Source organism: Polypterus senegalus, chromosome 8 (assembly GCF_016835505.1).
Source record: "Polypterus senegalus isolate Bchr_013 chromosome 8, ASM1683550v1, whole genome shotgun sequence".
Lineage (NCBI taxonomy): Eukaryota > Metazoa > Chordata > Cladistia > Polypteriformes > Polypteridae > Polypterus > Polypterus senegalus.
The window spans coordinates 57,626,078-57,649,416 of record NC_053161.1 but is presented as its reverse complement, the minus strand read 5'-3'; the positions used below and the strand labels follow the sequence as shown (position 1 = coordinate 57,649,416).

Here is a 23,339-nt window from a genome sequence, read left to right as displayed (position 1 = left end):
ACAATAGACCAGTACCCTGTTTAGGACTGTTTCCTGCCTTGAACCCAGAGCTGCTGAGATCCTGATGTTGACCTTTGAATTGACTTAATTATTGCTTGTTAACCAAAAAATACTCCACAAAAAGTAAAAGCAAAACTCACTATTATTGCATCGTCATTTTGTATGGCGAGTTTCACAGTGTTGTTGCGGAATTTTATTATAATTCCTTTTGCACAAGAAGCTCCTGCTGAACAGTAGTAATTGTCAACTGCAACAGAAAACCCATACACTGGATTTTTTTCCTGTACTAAAATATAAGTACAATCCTCCAAGAAGGCATACTGATTGCCAGTGAATGTTATGTAGTGGGGATCACCAAATACTTGACACTGACCTGTAAATACAGGAAAAATAACAGTCAATATATAAAGAATTACATTAAATTGACTTGAATATGTAAAATCAAAATGTTTGAATAATATTGTACTCACAGCCACAGTCCCACGTCTGACAACAGCCATTTTGGATCAATTTTGGAGGCAGATTTTTAGCACATTTTGGTTTTGGATTTGGAGGACAACTGAAAGATATAGACTGAATTGAGCCACTTGGAGTGCAGGTGTGGTTGGCACAGTTTGCATACCATGATTCACCAACAACATATGTCCTGTTTCCTGAAGTGCAAGTTCTAGGTGGAGAAGTAGGTGAGGAAGTAGGTGAGGAAGTAGGCGAAGAAGTAGGTGAGGAAGTAGGTAAAGAAGTAGGTGAGGAAGTAGGCGAAGAAGTAGGTAAGGTAAAGAAGTAGGTGAAGAAGTAGGTTGAGTAGTAGAAGGAAAAGGACTACAACAAACCCGAATTTCATAATCAGCACATATGCTCATGTCATTTATAGGAATCTGGTTTTCATTTTTGCAAACTAAACCTTGCTGTATGTTGCAAGTTACTTTTTGATTATGATAACTGGGATGTAAAGATTGGCACTGAATGTCTGAAACATTGTAAGGACACAATCCTTCCACTTTTTCAAAATCTCCACCATTTTGTAGACTAGGGTGAAATTTATTAATCCAACTTGTCCAGAATCCAGAACAAGGAAATTCTAAAAAAAAACCCAAAAAAAAAAACATTAAAGGTTTAATGCTTACTACTAAATATTCTTACATTTTTATTGTTTATGCATATATATATATATACTAGCAAAATACCCGCGCTTCGCAGCGGAGAAGTAGTGTGTTAAAGAAGCAATGAAAAAGAAAAGGAAACATTTTGAAAATAACGTAACATGATTGTCAATGTAATTGTTTTGTCACTGTTGTGAGTGATGAGTGTTGCTGTCATATATATATATATATAAATATAAATATATATATATATATTTACACACACACACAAACATATATATACATATCTATACATACACACATACATACATACACACACATATATACACACAAATACATATATATATATACATACACACACACACATATATAAACATATATATATACATATACATACATATCTACATATATACACACACAGCTATTTCAGTATCAGTGCAATACGCTGCTTGTTAAAACGGATAACTCCAACTCTTACGTGCAAGTCTGCGTGGATATTATGAACTATCGTATTTGTTCAAGTTCTATTTAAATTTTAAATAGAAGGAATTTTTATTTAGTCGACAGAAATATCTTTGGTAGGAATGGTAAAAACAGACAGGAATATTATTCCTGAATAAATCAATTCAAACCTTAAACAACTTATAATATTTTGCTCTCCATAAAAATATATCCTGTCTAAATTATACAAGTTAGAAATAAAGTAAACATTAAAAGAACAAACATTCAAATTTCTTTACTCTTATGTAATTTTATATTTTATAAAAAATAAACTTAGATTTTAAATATCCCAAAAGATTTTGCTCTCCATAAAAATATATCCTGTCAAAATTATACAAATTCAAATATGAACATGCTGCATAACAAAACCTGGAAATATAAATAGAATGTGTTCCTTTCAGCAATAACAAATCAAATCATTCAGTTGTCTTTGCTCATATGTCATTTTAGAGCTGGACGCCTGGCATCTTTTTTTGGCCACAGGTTCGTTTCTGTTTGGTGTGAGGTTCTGTGTTGTGGAGATTCTCAGGATGGATTGCAGGTGCTCATCAGTGAGGCGACTCCTGTGTGCTGTTTTGTTAGTCCTTATCACTGAGAAGAGCTTCTCACACAGATATGTGCTACCAAACATGCACAAGGTTCGAGCCGCATGTAGACGGACTTTTTTTGTTCTTCAAAGTCACCAAAGCGCCGTGCAAACTCAGTGCGCTCAGTTTATCAGCAAAGTGCATATTTGGGAACACCGTAGTGACGACTTGGTTTAACATTACTTGGTAACAGGGAAAGTGGGGCAAGTGGTTGTGTCTCCCATAAAAGCAGCCTCAATTGAAATCACTTTGTGATTGTGCACGGGTAAAAACGTCCGCTGAAGTGTCAGATTCTTATTTAATTCTTCTGCTTTCTGTATCTTCTGCATTGCATTCAGGTCTTTCAGGTTACCCTGATGTTTTGTTTTATAGTGCCGTCTTAGATTAAATTCTGTAATTACAGCCACAATAGCTCCACAAATGAGACACACGGGTTCAGTAAACATATACTCAGCCTCCCATCGGTTTTTAAAGGCTCTATTTTCAGAATCAACTTTTCTCTTCAGCATCGTGTGAGCTAGCGTTGCATTATGGGATCTGTAGTTTATTGTGTTACCAGTGCTTCATATACCCGGGCTTTAATAACAATAATACAGTATATAAAATGATCTTGCGGGCCGGATATAATTACACGCCGGGCCGGATGTGGCCCGTGGCCCTTGAGTTTGACACATATGGACTAAATAGAACTTGAAAAGATATATTTTTCAAATGTGATCGCAATTCAGATAGAGTTGACGCACTACAGCCTGCATGCCTCAATAAGTCATCCTCCTCGCTCTTACTTTTTACCGTTCATCTAATGAATACACTGAGTATGGCTTTACCAAAACAATCATTGATGGCGAATAAAGTATCCATTATTCGAGTATGTAGAGCGGGATATATATATATACATATATATATACCCGCGTATCGCAGCGGAGAAGTAGTGTGTTAAAAAAGCTAGAAAAGAAAAGGGAACATTTTAAAAATAACGTAACATGACTGTCAATATACAGTATTTGTTTTGTGAGTGTTACTGAGTGTTGCTGTCATCAAGGATTTGATTATCATTATTTCTTTCAATCAGGTTCGTATTTGTAGGATGTGTTGTGTTCAAGTTACATTCCGTGTTTGTCAATCGTTGTAAAGATAACAGGTTTCATTCATCGATTCGTTTCTTACTGCATCAATAAACAGCTCGTCTTCTTCTTTATCTGAGACCTGACACACTGCATGCACGGGTTTTTTTTACACTGTCTTCCTTTAGCGGGACATTGACTTTATCCAACGTGTGCTTTGTTTCCGCAGTAGTTGGATTTATGAATATGCTTGTATGTATGAGACGCTTCATATTTTTTGCTGCCTTTTCAATTGTGTAATTCGGTTTTTGTTCAGCTCTTTGGAACTGTTGCCTTTTATCTGTGCACTCGCGTCAGTTCACGTGAGCCGCTCGGTGTACATGCATCGAAGTTCCCCAGTTGTGCTGGTGCCATCTCGTGCTATGTCCATGGCTGTATTTAATGTTACCTTAGTCCTGGCACTTAAAACTTTCTCTCGCAGTTTCGCTGAGTTTGTGTCAAACACCACCCTGACCATCTCATCTTCCTCTCCATAAGCACAGTCCTTCACCCGTGAATATTTACCCGTGGCAGTTTGCTATTGGATTGCCGCTGACAGACAGCCTTATATGGGCAGGCACTAAATTACAAACGCCAGCGGCAACCTGTCTATGAACTTAATTTAAAGTGTAGGTTTACATCGTGCTTTGTTTCCAAGTAGCAGAACTCATGAATATGGTTGTATATGTCACTCGCCGCTTCTTATTGTTTCGCTGCCTTCTCAATTATATAATGCATGTTTTCTTGAGCGCTTTTTTGAGGTCTTCCTGGTTTTCTATGTACTGCGTGATAACGTGGGAGGCATGATGATGTCACACGAAACTCCGCCCCCACGGCGTTGAAGCTCATCTCCATTACAGTATATGGAGAAAAATAGATTCCAGTTATGACCATTACGCGTAGAATTTCGATATAAAACCTGCCCAACTTTTGTAAGGAAGCTGTAAGGAATGCCAAATTTCAGCCTTCCACCCACACGGGAAGTTGGAGAATTAGTGATGAGTCAGTGAGTGAGTGAGTGAGTGAGTGAGTGAGTGAGTGAGGGCTTTGCCTTTTATTAGTATATATATATATATATATATATATATATATATATACTGCATATATAGTGCACACACTAACAAAGACAAACAATGACAATTCTGTCCAGGGAAGATTCAATGGTATTTCAATTTGTGCATGAATAATTGTGTCTTTTATAAAGAAGTTTCATTCTCAGAGGATTCATTAACCAAGGTATTACTGTACTCTACCAAGCAAGAAATCACACTTGCAGTTAAAATTCAGTACTGACAATATTTCAGTCTTTGAAGGCTTTGTATAAATATGGAGAGAGAATAGCTGGAAAATGACACAAATGTCATTTTGCTGTGACATAGCACTGTAAACTGACATAATAATTTCATACTGGATCCTAATGATCTCTTGAGCCTCTGCAGTTACCTACTTGTTGAGTGGGGTTATCTAAAGAAAGAGTATAACAAGAGTCAGGTAGCTAAAAGACACAAAACATTGTCACAACAAATGGCTACATTAAAGATAAAGAAAAAAAATGTTAATAGACATTCACCTTCCTTGATGTTGTTAAGCAGAAAGAACAAAAGCAGGGTTTATATGCAAAAAGATCAACAAAGTAAAGCTTGAAAAAAATAAAACTACAGGACATGAGCCAGTGAAATAGCAAAATATTACCAGCTTACTGACTTGAAACAAATCTTATGTATTGACGAAGTAATTTGTGCCACATAAAAATGGCATGCACATGATGCGAGGAACAGTTGAGACGCATACATTGTATGATATATACAGTAGCACTTGCAGTATGTTTGCTTTCTTGATTTAAGTATTTCTGTATAAAGTTTGTATGTCCTCTCTATACAGTACTTGTAAAACCCTTTATACAGGTTTCCTCTAGACAATCTTAAGAGTCCAAAGGTGTGTTGTTTGGTGAAAGATTCCAAATTTAGTTGAAAATTTTGTGTACAGGAAAGTGTCCTTTGAAGGTACTATCCATCCCTGTCATGATAGACTTGGACTCCCAGCAATTTAAAAAAAAAACAAAAAAAAAACAGACATAGAATGCCAAAAGCAAAAGCCTAAGAAAAATGTTAAAATGGCACATTCTGTATTTAAGAACATAAATAGCATAGTTAAACAACTAAAAGAGAATTCTCAATGAAAACATTTTCCATGCTTAATTCATCCGCATTGTTCTTAGACAAATGGGCATTTTCCAATTTTTCTGGGGCTTTGGTATCACTAGGCCTACTTTGTAAAAGAAATAAGACATAACAGATGCAGAAAGGCCCTCCGTCACCTGCATACTGGGGGGGATGCCTGTTCTCATTGACAGTTGGTCAGCTGGCTTTTAGAGCTTCATATGATAATAAAAGGTGTTAATCAAATGTGAGGTGACTCATTTCAGGACAAAGAGCACCAAAAGGGACATTAATCCTAAATTTAGACCTGCAAGGCATGTGGCATAAAATGGCACAAACCTTTTTCAGTTTTCTTAATGAACTTGCACCCCTTTAACCAGCGGATGGCATCTGGGACCCCAAGTAATGTGAACGCTCTTAAGAAAAATTGCATCATGCTGGGAAACATACACAAAAGTATAATTCACATTATAAATACAAATTGTTTTATTTATAGAATGCCTTTTCCATGCTTAAGAAAGTAACATGCATTGAGACTTTTTCTTGGGCAGTGGATAAAAAGAAAAGTAAGGGCTGAGTTTGTTACATTACAGTATCTCATACTCTGTGCTTGTGCTGTATTTTTTTAATGGAGAGTTTTGAGAGTCATTAAAACATTCACAACCAGAAATAGTTCATTCTTTGTCCACATAAAAAATAATCAATTCATTAGTCTTTAACTGATAGCAGGTTAGCAAAGTGGAGTTTAATGTTTTCACATCCCCAGTAACATGCTGTTTGTTCCATTGATTGAGTACACTGGTGTAGGATAAGCACCCAGGGGCCTCTAACCCAAAATCTTGCTTCCTCATCAGACTACTATAAATCCATCCATTAAAATAAATATTTCATTTTTGAAAATAATTAAAAATGATAAATTACTAAGTGCCAATTACTGAGTTTGTGAGTAAAAATTGTAATTGAGCACATATACTGTAACTCATTACATGCAGGACTGAAACATGACGGCCTGCAAGTGCTTCACAGATGACCTAATACACATTGTTTTTCTCAGTTTATAATGTATGGAACTTGTTTGGCAACAATTTGAGTTTATTTTTATTTTTCTCATTTACTATTAGCATAATGTGAACTACTGTTCACGAAACTGTGATCATTGCTCTTGTGAGGTAGCCAGAAGTACTGGTATAAATACAGCTGTTGATAAAAATAAATAAATAAACAAAAATCTTTAGCATTAGTTGATTTTAATTCTACGTAGGGCAAGTGCTAGGTTAATTTCAGTTTCAATCCCTTCATTGCCTTTAACTCAGATTATTTGTTTGCTCCAGTGCCCTGTTTGTTCAATATATCTGTTGATCTTCCAGTTTTGATCTTTAGTTAGCACTGAATGTGATTATAGTACATTATTATATCCTGGTCCTTAATCACTCACAATAAATCTAGAGACTATTTAATAACAGTGAAAATACTTGAGTGGTGGAAAGGAATAAACAAAATTCTAAGTAGACATTATTACTCTCCTGTATTCAACACCATATCAGTAATCATAATGATTATAATGCCGATTGCAGATAAGCTGATAGTAACAAGTATAAACTAGCTCCCAGTTCATATAAATTTGGAGAAATTACATGTTATCTGTCAGCAGCAGTACGCAATGGCCAACAAAAGATTAGTGTGTGATTTAAAAGAAGTTATATTTCAGACTTCAGCAGGAAATGTTCAGTGAAAGCAAAACTGTGGTAATGTTTGACAGATAATGTTTATGTGTGATCATGTCACATGTCTGTGTGATACTGGCATGGTTATTGTTTGTAGATTTCATATCCATATGTAATGCAATTTGTATCCCTAAGATACACATACCTGAAATGATAACATTCTCCATAGTATTAATTAAAATGGTACCGCCGAGTACGGTTGCCATTCTGCCGGCTCTGATCAGATCATGTGTTTACTTTTTTGTTAAGTGTTATTTGCTTATTTTACACCCCAACTTTGGATTTATGATTACAAGACACTCAGAAATACAGGGTTGTGGGTCATTCACCACCTTTCTGACTCCATATCTGCTGACTGAGTGAGGTCCTTTGGGAAAACAGCAACAGCAACAGTAGATGTACTTGAAAAAAACACTGAGAGAAGAATGACGGAATGCACTATAGGCTGAGGGTTCAAGCATGTCAACCACCACTACCCTGCACCCCACTAGCCAATGTCCTAGAGAACAAACTGGATGACATCAGAGCAAAGGTAAAGTTCCAGCGAGACATCTGGGACCACGACATTGTTTAACTTACAGAGGCATGGCTGACACTTACAGTACTGGATCCAGCATTTCGACTTGCTGAGTAGCTCTCCATTTACCAAATGGACAGTACAGATAAGTCGAACAAATCAAAAAGTGGGGGTGAATATGTCTTGGATAACAATAACTGGTTTAATCATGCTACTGTTCACCCAATTAGGAGCTATGGACTATTAAATGCAGACCTTTTCTTCGTCTCAGGGAGTTTACTTCTGTTAATATCATGGCTGTGGATATTCTACCATGGGCACTAACAGTGTCCAGACAGAACAGTATAAGACACTAAATTGTCACAAGGATGATAACCTGGATGCTGCCCTATTCATGGCTGGAGATGTCAACAAGGCATATCTTAAAAGAGGCAATGCTGAACTTTTATCAGCACAGTTCATGTTCTACCAGAGGGACAGGATCACAGCCATACACTACTTAAATATGGCTATAAAGCACAAACGCAGCTGCCGTTTTTGCAAAAATAACCATATCTCAATTTTTCAAAAGCTCAGATTAAAAAAAAAAGTTAAATCAAGAAGCTCCAGTCTTTCATGAGATCACACAATGGACAGACCAATCATAGACTGATGATGACATCAATGTTTTTATGGAAGCTGTGATTTCCTATATTGGACTTCGTGCAAATGAAACAGCATAAAAAGTCATTATCAGGACTTATCCAGCAACCATACATGATGCACAAAACGCATGCATCGCGTGCAAGATGGATCTTAAGTCTGTGTATATGGAGGATTACAAAGCTGCATTGTACAATCTAAAAAGAGTTGCAAAAAGGAATAAACCTTGTCATTTGTATATTTTTCAAAAAAGTCAATTTGGGAAACAATATGAAAATGTCATATAGATTAGACTAGCAAAATACCCGCGCTTCGCAGCGGAGAAGTAGTGTGTTAAAGAAGTAATGAAAATGAAAAGGAAACATTTTGAAAATAATGTAATATGATTGTCAATGTAATTGTTTTGTCACTGTTGTGAGAGATGAGTGTTGCTGTCATATATATATATATATATATATATACATACATACACACACACATAAACATATATATATATACATATCAATACATATATACATGTAAACATATATATACACACACACACATATATACATACATACATATATATATATATATATACATACGAGGTGTGGCAGAAAAGTAATGAGACTGGCAACACTGCAAGTGATCTGGCAACGCTGCGCTGTTGTCCTTGATAGAGCACGTGTATCAGTACCCTCCCATAGCTCAGTGTGAGTTTCAACTCCTTCCATTAACTACGTAATTTTTGTGACTGCTATTAGCGAAGTTGTGTTTTTGGTTGTGCGTCACGCAAAATGGAACAGCGGAATTTGGAGCAACGTTGTGCCATTAAATTTTGTGTTAAGCTTGCAGAATCGGCAAGTGTGACGTTTGAAAAGTTAAAACAGGCCTATGGGGAACATTCTTTATACCGAGCTCAAGTTTTTCAGGGAGGCCTTCAACTTCGAAAACCAATGAAAACATCGAACGTGTGAACACTCTTGTGAGATCAGATCGTCGTTTAACATTAAGAATGTTGAGTGAACAATTAAATTTAAACAGATTTACCGTTCATCAAATTTTGACTGAACATTTGCACATGCGAAAGGTCTGTGCCAAAATGGTGCCGAAAAACCTCACAATTGAGCAGAAGGACAATCAAAAAAACGCATTCCTATGGTTCCCCAGCCCCCTTATTCACCTGACCTCAGTCCATGTGACTTTTTCCTAAACTGAAAAAAAGTCCTCAAAGGACGTCATTTCGGGACTTTAGAAAACATCCAAAAGAGTGTAACGGACATGCTGAAGACCATACCGGTTGAAGACTTCTCCATCGGTGTGTAGCTGCCCAAGGGAACTACTTTGAAGGGGATAACATTGATGTTTGAAAAAAATATAAAAATAAAAATAAAAAATCAGTCTCATTACTTTTCTGCCACACCTCGTATACATATATACATATATTTTTACATATCTACATATACACACATACATATACATACACACACATATATACACACAAATACATATATATATATACACAGACACAAACATATATAAACATATATACAGTATACATATACATACATATCTACATATATACATATACACACACACACATATATATATCTATACTAATAAAAGGCAAAGCCCTCACTGACTCACTCACCCACTGACTAACTCACTGACTCATCACTAATTCTCCAACTTCCCGTGTAGGTAGAAGGCTGAAATTTGACAGGCTCATTCCTTACAGCTTACTTACAAAAGTTGGGCAGGTTTCATTTCGAAATTCTACGCGTAATGGTCATAACCGGAACCTATTTTTCTGCATATACTGTAATGGAATTCAGCTGGATGGCCGTGTGGGACGAGGTATCGTGTGACATCATCACGCCTCCCACGTAATCACGTGAACTGACTGTGAGCGCAGGACGTAGAAAACAAGGAAGAGCTCCAAAAAGCGCTGAAGAAAACATGCATTATACAATTGAGAAGGCAGCGAAACAATAAGAAGCGAGCGAGTGAAGCATATTCATGAGTGCAGCTACTGCGGAAACAAAGCACGGTGTAAACCGTAAGTTTAAATTGTTTATAGACACGCTCCCACTGCCGTTTCTCATGCGCAGTGAGGCATACAAGCATATTCATGACTGCACCTACTTCAGAAACAAAGCACGGTGTAAAGCTAAAGATTAAATTAAGTTCATAGACAGGCTGCCGCTGGCGTATGTCATGCCCATGACTAATGCGGGATACAAGTTTAATGAGAGGACGCAGGGTATAAATGAAAGTTTTGATCACTTTGTAACAAAGTTAAAATTGCTGGTGAAGGGCTGTGCACCAATACTCACAGAAAAATCCACAAGTTAATACACACACTCTGAATTCTCCAGGCACTACTTACAAAAGGTTACATTGACAACCATGTTACGTTATTTTTAAAATGTTTCCTTTTCTTAGCACAAGCACAGCTGAGAAGCTTTGATGCATGTGCTCCATAACGCGTTAAAAAATAACGCATTTAATCACACTTTGCATTCCAAGCAAAGGGGAAGTTCTCTCAATGCATGATACTGCGGAAACAAAGCACGGCGTGAACTGTAACTTTACATTAAGTTTATAGACACACTCCCGCTGCTGTTTGTCATGCATACCACGAATGACGGTATTCGCGAGATACAAGTTTACTGAGAAGACACGAGGTATAAACGAGACTTTGGATCACTTTGAAATGGAGTTAAAATTGCTGTAGCAAGAAACTGAACGAAACGTTAATGTTTAACTTTTAATAACTTATAGACTACATTTTATTTTTTTCCCTTGCACTCAGTGAGCGAGGCCAATGGGTGATCAGTTATATATATATAACTATATATAATATAGTATATTGCTATATATGTGTGTATGTATATATATATATGTATATATATATGCCAGCAACACTCATAACAATGACAAAACAATTACATTGTCAATCATGTTACATTATTATTAAAATGTTTCCGTTTCTTTTTCATTACTTCTTTAACACACTACTTCTCCGCTGCGAAGCCCGGGTATTTTGCTAGTCTAATCTATATGACATTTTCATATTGTTTCCCAAATTGACTTACTGAAGTTTTTAGAAGTTGGCCCATATTGATAGAATAGCATCTTGCAGTTGATGGAGATTTGTGGGATGCACATCCAGGGCACGAAGCTCCCGTTCCACCACATCCCAAAGATGCTCTATTGGGTTGAGATCTGGTGACTGTGTGGACCATTTTAGTACAGTGAACTCATTGTCATGTTCAAGAAACCAATTTGAAATGATTCGAGCTTTGTGACATGGTCCATTATCCTGCTGGAAATAGCCATCAGAGGATTGGTACATGGTGGTCATGAAGGGATGGACATGGCCAGAAACAATGCTCAGGTAGCCCGTGGCATTTAAACGATGCCCAATTGGCACTAAGGGGCCTAAAGTGTGCCAAGAAAACATCCCCCACACCATTACACCACCACCACCAGCCTGCAGTGGTAACAAGGCATGATGGATCCATGTTCTCATTCTGTTTACGCCAGATTCTGACTCTACCATTTGAATGTCTCAACAGAAATCGAGACTCATTAGACCAGGCAACATTTTTCCAGTCTTCAACTGTCCAATTTTGGTGAGCTCGTGCTAATTGTAGCTTCTTTTTCCTATTTGTAGTGGAGATGAGTGGTACCCGGTGGGGTCTTCTGCTGTTGTAGCCCATCCGCCTCAAGGTTGTGCGTGTTGTGGCTTCACAAATGCTTTGCTGCATACCTTGATTGTAACGAGTGGTTATTTCAGTCAAAGTTTCTCTTCTATCAGCTTGAATCAGTCGGCCCATTCTCCTCTGACCTCTAGCATCAACAAGGCATTTTCGCCCACAGGACTGCCGCATACTGGATGTTTTTCCCTTTTCACACCATTCTTTGTAAACCCTAGGAAAGGTTGTGCGAGAAAATCCCAGTAACTGAGCAGATTGTGAAATACTTAGACCGGCCCGTCTGGCACCAACAACCATGCTACGCTCGAAATTGCTTTAATCACCTTTCTTTCCCATTCCAACATTCAGTTTGGAGTTCAGGAGATTGTCTTGACCAGGACCACACCCCTAAATGCATTGAAGCAAACTGCCATGTGATTGGTTGATTAGATAATTGCATTAATGACAAACTGAACAGGTGTTCCTAATAATCCTTTAGGTGAGTGTATATATATATATATATATATATATATATATATATATAAACACTCTTTGGGGTGCCGGAATCCATCAAGGAAGAAAAATTAAAAACATTATTTGTACAAAATCTTAATTTATTTATCCATTCCTAAATACAGTGGTACCTTGGTATACGTCTGCTTTGGAATAAGTCCAACTTGGTATACGTCCTGTTTGGACACGAAAACTTTTGCTTGGTATACAACCTTTGTTTGGAATACGACTCGCGTGCTAACCTTGTTTACCTCTCTCGAGACAAAGCCACGACTGCCCACGAGCGTTAGTGCGCCAGTTGCTAGCATTCAGCGAACAACCCTCGCTATAACTCTCTGTGAACTTTCACGTGTGTGATATAGCGATTCCACAGCTCCTGTCAAAGTCCAGCTTTAAAATAAATAATCACCGCGCTCGCAGCTTGGTGAGGGGGCGTGGTGGTTATGTGCCTGAAGGTTGTCAGGGCGATTCGCAATGTGGGCGTTTCTTACCAAAGTGCACCTGTGAGGGACCGTCCGCATTCATGATTGTTCTTGGGGCTGCTTATCTTGATAAACAGAAGCGCGAGTCAGCTAGAAGGGGAGTAAAAAGAAAGAACGGACGAGAGTTTGAGTGAGTGAGTGAGTGAGAGAGAGAGGGCTGCATATCTTGATAAACAAAAGTGCGAGTTGGCTTGAAGGGGAGTAAAAAGAAAGAAGCAGGGGAGCCGCCAGGTAAAAAGGCAACGGGCTTCTTCTTAAACTTTGTTGTTTTTAAGAAGACTTTTTTCTATTGTTTTTAACCTCCACGTTTCACTTCTGATTTTATGGATTATTTATTGGAACTTTGGAGACTGCACTTTAATTTGAACACCATGTTTTGTTAATTGTTTTAATAAAAGCACTTTGCACTTTTTCACCATTCCCTTGCTTTACCGATGAGGTTAGCAGTAAGGCACATTACCGATGGTGTAGGTTTCAAGGGCTCCCCGGCAGCAGATGGGAGCATACAGCAAACCAGCATCGTCACAACATGATTTTGTGTTTTTTTCATGTAAATTTGAATTGATTGTTGAAAAGTATGAAGGTGGCATGCGTATCCGGGACATGGCTGTTGCATACTGTTTGCCGAGAACGACGGTATCTACGATTGTGAAAAACAAAGATGTTATTAAAAAGTAAAGTGAGGTAAAATTTTCATTTATTTCATCTAATTGCTTTTGTATTTATGTATTTTAGTGTTAAGCAGTGTTTAAATTATTTTATACAACCCCATCAATGTATAATATCCCAATAGCAATAGGATTTTTTTTTTCATGGGAACGGATTAATCATTTTCCCATTATTTCTTATGGGAAAAATTTGTTTGGTATAAGTCAAAGGGTCTGAAACGAATTAAGGACATATACCAAGGTTCCGCTGTAATTAAATAGGCAGGATATTTCGTGTCAGTGTCAGTGCAATACGCTGCTTGTTAAAACGAATGACTCCCGCTCTTACGTGCAAGTCTGCGTGGATATTATGAACTATCGTATCTGTTGAAGTTCTATTTAAATTTTAAATAGAAGGAATTTTTATTTAGTCGACAGAAATCTTTGGTAGGAATGTAAGTTAAATGTAGGCATCATTGCATAAATTTTTCTTCACTACAGAAATGTACAGAGTAAATTCGGCTTACATCCCAACCAAACATATTTGTGTCGACTAAATAGAACTTGAAAAGATATATTTTTTCGAATGTGATTGCGCAATTCAGATCGAGTTGACGCGCACTACATCGAGCCAGCGTGCTATTGTGGTATCGCCTGCGTGCCTCAATAAGTCACCCTCCCCTTGCTCTTACTTTTTACCGTTCATCTAATGATTACACTGAGTATGGCTTTACCACAACAATCATTAATGTCGAATAAAGTATCCATTATTCATAAAGCTTCAATTGGTGATCTGTCTTTCTGCGTTAACCCGCATATTTTTTCATACGTCTCAAACCAAGGAGATGCGAGGGTAAAATGAATCGGGATTCGCTGATATATATGTATGTGTGTGTATATATATGTATGTATATATACATTGAAATAGTTATACTGTGAAATAATGCAAAGAGTATGTGACACGTGTTTCGCCCTAATTTTGGGGTCATCAGGCGTACATACTCAGTGCACCCCCTCTCGGGAATCGAATGTCGGTCGTCGGCGCTAGAGGCGAAGCCTCTTCCATGGCGCCACGGTGTGTGGTTTGTCTATTTCAGAGCATGTAGATCGGGGTATATATATATATATATATATATATATATATATATATATATATATATATATATATATATATATATATATATATATATATATATATACCGCACTTCGCAGCGGAGTAGTAGTGTGTTAAAGAAGTTATGAAAAAGAAAAGGGAACATTTTAAAAATAACATAACATGATTGTCAATATACAGTAATTGTTTTGTGAGTGTTATGAGTGTGGCTGTCATCAAGGATTTGATTATCATTTCTTTCAATCAGGTTCGTATTTGTAGGATGTGTTGTGTTCAAGTTACATTCCGTGTTTGTCAATCGTTGTAAAGATAACAGGTTTCATTCATCGATTTGTTTCTTACTGCATCAAAAAACATCTCGTCTTCCTCTTTATCCAAGACCTGACACACTGCATGCACGGGTTTTTTTTTACACTGTCTTCCTTTAGCGGGACATTGACTTTTTGTTGACTTTTTCTGTGCTTTGTTTCCGCAGTAGCTGCACTTACGAAAATGTTTGTATGTGTCACACGGTCATATTTTTTTGCTGCCTTCTCAATTGTGTAATTCGGTTTTTGCTCAGCAATCTTTGGAACTGTTGCTTTTTGTCTGTGCACTGCGTCAGTTCACGTGAGCCGCTCGGTGTACATGCATCGAAGGTTCCCAGCTGTGCTGGTGCCATCTTGTGCGATGTCCACGGCTGTATTTAATGTTAGCTAAGACCCGGCACTTAAAAGTTTCTCTCGCAGTTTCGCTGAGTTTGTGCCAAACACCACCCTGACCATCTCATCTTCCTCTGCATAAGCACAGTCCTTCACCCGTGAAGATTTTGCGGCAGTGTTTCTATTGGATTGCCGCTGACGGACGGCCTTATATGGGCAGGCACTAAATTACGTGGGAGGCGTAACTCTGCCTCCCACGGCTATCGAGCAGAAGTCTATTATAGTATATGGATGAAAAAATAGGTTCCAGTTATGACCATTACGCATTGAATTTCAAAATGAAACCTGTCCAACTTTTGTAAGGAATGAGCCTGCCAAATTTCAGCCTTCTACCTACACGGGAAGTTGGAGAATTAGTGATGAGTCAGTGAGTCAATCAGTCAGTGAGTGAGTGAGTGAGTCAGTGAGGGCTTTGCCTTTTATTAGTATAGATAAGAGCTGTTTCAGATATGAAAAAAACCTAAAGTAGAGAGTTTACAATGACAGAAAATTAAAAAAAAAGCTAGCATCACAAAAAAGATCCTTGTTTTCAATTGCAACACAGTGGCAATTCAAATATTTTTTTCAATAAATAATTAATGTCATTTGCAGCAGTTCTACAGATGAAGACACACTGAAAAATAATAAAAACAACTCCTGTTTTACTCTGACTAAGGTTGTCAGATAATTATAAGTATAATTGAATACTACACCTCACCTATTCTGTTTCTGTTCTCGGTACCCAAATGTGGCAATTGGTGCCACTGCCCACCTGCCAAGTTGTTTGCCTGCCTATGGTAAAGTCATCCCTGATGGAGGATCACAGGAATCATGGGAAAGAGGGGTCCTTTCATCGGAGCAACGTTTCAGCCGTGGAATGGCCAAATGGGGAGGCAGCTTGATGGATGAGGTCTCCAGGACTCTAAAATTATCCAGATCTTATTATGTGATATCATCTACTGTTAAATTCTGCTCCGTACTTCTAAAATTTTTATTATTATGCTGTATTAAGGATTTGTTCTGTTCTGTGTATTGTATTGAACCCCTTCTTTTGACACCTACTGCACGGCCAACCAACCTGGAAAAAGGTCTTTCTTTGAACTGCTTTCCCAAGGTTTCTTCCATTTTCCCTACAAGGTTTTTTGGGAGTTTTTCCTTGTCTTCTCAGAGAGTCAAGGCTGGGGGCTGTCAAGAGGCAGGGCCTGTTAAAGCCCATTGCGGCACTTCCTGTGTGATTTTGGGCTATACAAAAATTAAATGTATTGTATTGTATTGTCCAGAGTCCAGTCAAAAATCTGCCGAGACTATAGGGTGCTACCATTCCGCCAGATGTTTTTCATCCTAGTGTTCAATAATTTGGTTAGCGACCGATGTGCAATGCCTGGGAAAACTGCAAAAACTGGTACTTTCTCTTTCAGACAAGTCGTTAACTCGATGACTAGCATAAGTACAGAGACGTTTTTGTTTTCCATTGTTACAGAGTGGAAATTAAAACATTTTATTTCAATACAAAATTAACGTCATTTATGGCAATTCTACAGATGTTGACACACCCTGAAAAATCATAAAAACAAAACCTGTTTTACTCTGACAAACAGGGAAATAAAAGGCTAATTTCAATTCCACCATTCATATTTGAATGGCATATGGTGCAAAATTAATTTCTGTTTGAGGGTGAAAAGGTAACTTCAGGCTAAATATTAAAGAATATCAAAGTCTACGCTTCTTTTTTTTTTATCTACAGTGACAATTAAAGAGCACATAACAATTTGAATATATCAATGTTAATTTGCTGTTGCAAATATAAAAGTATTGTTTCTCACGTTAGATGTTCAATTTGATACAGACGCCAAATAATGGAAGATAAACACATAATAGAGAAAATAACCTCATTTGTATGTTTATCTGCAAAGAACATCATTTGTTACACCTTCTGTAAGTCAATTTGGAAAAATGTTGAAGACGTGATATATGTGGGAAATGTTTCAGATATGAAAAATGCCTAAAGTAGAGTTTAGAGAGCAAAGAAAAAAAACAAAACAGTGACTATCCCAGAAATGGCTGCTAAATTAATAGGTTATTGATGAAGACGTATCTCACAAATTCATTTATGTTTGCCATTTGGATGAAAGACGTTTGCAAAATGATCTTGATTATTTATTTAATTGGAAAAAGTTTACCTGTTGTTATTATTGTTGAAGTTGTGCTGGGTTTTTCTGTTGAAAGGAAAAACAGAAATGCTTTTAAAGGAGCATGAATGGATCTTTAAACATTTTCAAAGGGAAAGTGAACAACGTCTGGTGCATATTTACTTTCTATTTAGTCTGTCCTAAACTAGATGTAAAATGTAGTGAGAAATGTTGAATATCAAGGTATCTGACAGAAACACATGAGTCTTTTTCTGTTTTGAAGTTGTCAAAATTCATAAGGAAACTAACTCAAAACTTCACTTCCAACATTACTTTGTATTCTTTCTCAGTTTGGCTAAAGATAATTGAAAACAGTGAACTATAAATCGTACGCTGTGAAAAAATGAAAGGATCTGGACAGGCAGCTGTGTTGTACACATGTTCTCTAAAGGTAAGCAGGTTGTCCAGAGTCCAGTCAAAAGTCTGCCGAGACTAAAGGGTGCTACTGTTCTGCCACATGTTTTTCATCCTAGTGTTCAATAATTTGGTTAGTGACCGATGTGCAATGCCTGGGAAAACTGCAAAAACTGGTACTTTCTCTTTCAGACAATTCGTTAACTCGATGACTAGCATAAGTACAGAGACGTTTTTGTTTTCCATTGTTACAGAGTGGCAATTAGAACATTTTATTTCAATACAAAATTAACGTCATTTATGGCAATTCTACAGATGTTGACACACCCTGAAAAATCATAAAAACAAAACCTGTTTTACTCTGACAAACAGGGAAATAAAAGGCTAATTTCAATTCCACCATTCATATTTGAATGGCATATGGTGCAAAATTAATTTCTGTTTGAGGGTGAAAAGGTAACTTCAGGCTAAATATTAAAGAATATCAAAGGCTATGCTTCTTTTATTCTATCCACAGTGACAATTAAAGAGCACATAACAATTAGAATATATCAATGTTAATTTGCTGTAGCAAATATAAAAGTACTGTTTCTCACATTAGATATTCAATTTGATACAGATGCCAAATAATGGAAGATAAACACATAACAGAGAAAATAACCTCATTTGTTACACGTTCTATAAGTCATTTTGTGAAAAATGTTGAAGATGTGATATATGTGGGAAATGTTTCAAATATGAAAAAAGCCTAAAGTACATTTTACAATGAGAGATAAGAAAAAAAAACAAAACGTTGACTATCACAGAAATGGTCGCTACATTCATAGGTCATTTATGAAGACATATCTCACAAATTAATTTATGTTTGCCATTTGGATGATAGACGTATGCAAAATGATCTTGATTATTTATTTAATTGCAAAAACTTTACCTGTTGTTGTCACTGCTGAAGTTGTGGTGGGGGAATATTCTGTTGAAAGATAAAATAAAAATGCCTTTAAAGGAGCATGAATGCATCTTTAAACATTTTCAAAAGGAAAGTGAACAACGTCTGGTGCATATTAACTTTCTATTTATCTTGTCCTATTGTAGATGTAAAATGTAGTGAGAAATGTTGAAAATCAAGATATCTGACAGAAACACAAGACTTTTTCTGTTTTCAAGATGTCAATACTCATAAGGAAAGTAACTCAAACGTCACTTCCAACATTACAATACAATACAATTTTTATTTATAGAGCACAATTTAAAAACAACCGAGGTTGACCAAAGTGCTTTACAACACTATTAATAAATACACAGTAAAACAAACACAAATTATAAAACATGATATCACACAAGCTGTAAACACAGGCGAAGTTCCTAAGGCCAAAAACACAGAACAATAGTTCAAGAGATGTTGAACGCCAAGGAAAATAGATACGTTTTAAGAGTGGACTTAAAAACAGACAAGGTTGGAGCAGTTCTGATGTGAAACGGGAGATCATTCCATAACTTTGGACCAACAACAGAAAAGGCACGGTCACCTCTGGTTTTTAGTCTTGACCTAGGCACTTGCAACAAATTAAAATTAGTAGATCTGAGTGATCTTGGTGGAATGTAAGGCTGTAACAAATCAGTTAAGTACTGTGGGGCCAGACTATGTAAAGATTTAAAAACAAACATTAGGATTTTGTAATCAATTCTATATTTAACTGGCAGCCAATGAAGTGAAATTAAAACCGGCGTAATATTCTCGTATTTGCACTTTCCTGTGAGAAGCCGGCTGCTGCATTTTGGACTAACTGCAATCAAGAGACACAAGACTGAGAGACACCGACATATAAAGAGTTGCAGTAGTCAAGCCGAGATGTTACAAATGCGTGCATAGCTATTTCAAGCTTCTTTAGAGATAGAAATGGCTTTACTTTTGAAAGAAGACGAATATGGTAAAAACAAGACTTAACCACTGTACTTATCTGCTTATCAAATTTGAGGTTACTGTCAAACAAAACACCCAGATTTCTGACACATGAGGTACTGTACGGTGATAGAGATGTACTTTTAAAATCATATACGCATTGATCAGTGGGACCAAACACTATGAATTCAGTTTTACTCTCATTGAGGCTCAAAAAGTTTGTTGCCAGCCAAAGTTTTAGCTCCTCCAAACAATCCAGAATAGGCTTAAAGGTATTCTTATTTCCACGCTTTAAAGGAATATAAATCTGAGTGTCATCTGCATACAGATGGAAAGAGACCCCATATTTACTAAAGATAGACCCTAATGGAAGCAGATAGGGATCGATTCTGGGTCCAGCGTTGTTCTCTCTTTGAGGTACACCAGATCTTAACTGTATCTCAGAAGAGGAATGGTGCCCAATATTGACCACAAACCTCCTATCAGAAAGATATGACCTAAACCATTGTAATACTATGCCCCGTAAACCAACGCACGTTTCAAGACGTGAAATTAGAACGTTATGATTGACCAGATCAAAGGCAGAGCTGAGGTCTAACAAAACCAAAGCCGTAAACTGGCCAGAGTCCGTAGTCAACATGACATCATTTAAAACTCGTAAGAGGGCTGACTCCGTGCTATGGCAAGATTTAAAACCAGACTGAAACTTTTCGCAAATAGAATTATAAGATAAATGTGACTGAAGTTGGTTTAAAACAACTCTCTCAAGGATTTTAGATAAAAAATGCAGATTTGAAATGGGACGGAAATTAGACAGCAGTGTGGAATCGAGATTTGTTTTTTTAAGATGAGGTCTCACTGTAGCAAGTTTGAAATCATGGGGAACAGTACCAGTTTGGAGACACTTGTTAATAACAGACAGCAGATCGGGGCCAACAGTGTCAATAATCTGCCTGAGAAAGCGTGGTGGAATAACATCCTGGGGACACATTGTGGATTTCAAACTAGACATAGTCCTAATCAAGGTGTTCAGGTTCACAGACTCAAATCCAGACCAAATAGAACCAGAATATGGAGCTTCAACCAATTTATATGAAGACATTGACAATGTAGCTGTTATTTCAGAGATCTTATCATTAAAATAAACAGCAAAATTCTCACATAGAGTGACAGATACCTCAGGAAAAAGATTAACTTTTGGATGAAGTGCAGTCTCAATAGTAGAAAATAAAATATTTGGCTTATAGCTGTTTTGTGTTATTAACTCTGAGAAATATTTACACTTTGCTGCCTTAGCAGCTCGCTGAAAGGCAGAAAGAGAATCCGTAGGATTTCATATGAAACTTGTAATTTGTCTTTTTCCACTTTCGTTCTGCCTTTCTACAAGCCTGTCTAAGGGAACGAGTGGTATCATTATGCCAAAGTACTGAATTTTGCTTACGTTTTTTCACCCTTAGTGGTGCGATAGAATTTAAGATATTTAAACAATTATTATTAAAATTACTAAGATGTTCATTTGCATCCAAGCAACAGGTGAGAGAGTCCATAACCTGAGTAGCACTTAATAGTTCATACTTCGAAGAGAATTCTTCTCTTGAGCGATCCGTAAAAATACGAGTCCAGCGTAACAGTGATGATTGGCTTGGGTTATTTCCGTCGAACAACATAGAAAACCGAATAGACAGATGGTCAGATATACCAGCGTCCATGATCTTTATATCAAACAGTGACAGACCACGAGATAGGATCAAATCCAATGTATGTCCCTGAGCATGAGTAGGTCCAGTCACCCATTGCACAAAATCAAAGGAATCAAGTATACTAAGAAAATCCTTTGAAAATGGTTTAGAGCCACAACACACATGGATGTTAAAATCTCCCAGTATTAAAATCCTGTCATAACTAACGACAATTTCACTCAGAAATTGAGCAAATTCATTAAGAAAATCCTTATTAACATTGGGTGGTCGATAGATGACAGCAAAAACAACAGGGTTCACTAGAAAAAGTTGAAACAGCAGAACTTCAAAACAGTTATGAGGCCCAGTTGACAGTCGGCTGCAAAGATACGAGTTTTTGAACACTGTAGCCAAGCCCCCACCACGGCCAGATAACCGAGGTGAATTTAAAAAGCTACAGCCCGGGGGCAGGAGTTCGGTGAAGGGACTTAAATCACCAGGTTTAATCCAAGTTTCGTATTCTTCTCAATATGGATAAAGATAATTGAAAACACTGAACTATAAATTGCACGCTGTGGAAAAAAATGAAAGGATCAGGACAGGCAGCTGTGTTGTGCACATGTTTTCTAATGGTAAGCAGGTTGTCCAGAGTCCAGTCAAAAGTCTGCCAGGACTAAAGGGTGCTACCGTTCTGGCAGATGTTTTTCATCATACATTTCAATAATTTGAGTAGTGACCGATATGTAATGTCTGGGAAAACTGCAAAAATTGGTACTTTCTCTTTGACACAAGTCGTTAACTCGACGACTCGCATAAGTACAGAGACGTATTTCTTTTCCATTGTTACAGAGTGGCAATGAAAACATTTTATTTCAATACACAATTAACATCATGTGTGGCAATTCTACAGATGTAAACACGCTCTTTAAAATGATAAAAACAACTCCTGTTTTACTTTGACAAACAGAGCAATAAAATGCAAATTTTAATTCCACCATTCATACATGAATGATATATGGTGCAAAATAAAATGCTGTTTGTGGGTGAAAAGGTAAATTCAGGCTAAATATTAAAGAATATCAAAGGCTATGCTTCTTTTTTTCAATCTACAGTGACAATTAAAGAGCACATAACAATTAGAATATATCAATGTTAATTTGCTATTGCAAATATAAAAGTATTGTTTCTCACGTTAGATGTTCAATTTGATACAGACGCCAAATAATGGAAGATAAACACATAATAGAGAAAATAACCTCATTTGTATGTTTATCTGGAAAGAACATCATTTGTTACACCTTCTGTAAGTCAATTTGGAAAAATGTTGAAGACGTGATATATGTGGGAAATGTTTCAGATATGAAAAACGCCTAAAGTAGAGTTTAGAGAGCAAAGAAAAAAAAAAACAAAACGGTGACTATCCCAGAAATGGCTGCTAAATTAATAGGTTATTGATGAAGACGTATCTCACAAATTCATTTATGTTTGCCATTTGGATGAAAGACGTATGCAAAATGATCTTGATTATTTATTTAATTGGAAAAAGTTTACCTGTTGTTATTATTGTTGAAGTTGTGCTGGGGTTTTCTGTTGAAAGGAAAAACAGAAATGCTTTTAAAGGAGCATGAATGGATCTTTAAACATTTTCAAAGGGAAAGTGAACAACGTCTGGTGCATATTTACTTTGTATTTAGTCTGTCCTAAACTAGATGTAAAATGTAGTGAGAAATGTTGAATATCAAGGTATCTGACAGAAACACATGAGTCT

At 36.9% G+C, this 23,339-nt stretch overlaps 1 protein-coding gene across 3 annotated transcripts in view; it reads right to left on the bottom strand.

Moving 5' to 3' along the window:
* Positions 1 to 281: 281 nt before the first annotated feature.
* Positions 282 to 23,339, bottom strand: part of LOC120533958 (mucin-19-like) — a 114,961-nt gene continuing 91,903 nt past the window's right edge. For 2 of the 3 annotated variants that reach the window (XM_039761113.1, XM_039761112.1), the window contains 5 exons: positions 23,123 to 23,158; positions 18,924 to 18,962; positions 17,630 to 17,665; positions 471 to 1,078; positions 282 to 373 (listed from right to left, as the gene is read on the bottom strand). In XM_039761113.1, coding sequence (XP_039617047.1) covers positions 507 to 1,078; positions 17,630 to 17,665; positions 18,924 to 18,962; positions 23,123 to 23,158 — 683 coding nt within the window. In that variant the 3' untranslated portion in view covers positions 282 to 373; positions 471 to 506. The remainder of the gene's footprint in view (positions 374 to 470; positions 1,079 to 17,629; positions 17,666 to 18,923; positions 18,963 to 23,122; positions 23,159 to 23,339) is intronic. The other variant, XM_039761114.1, reaches the window with a different exon arrangement.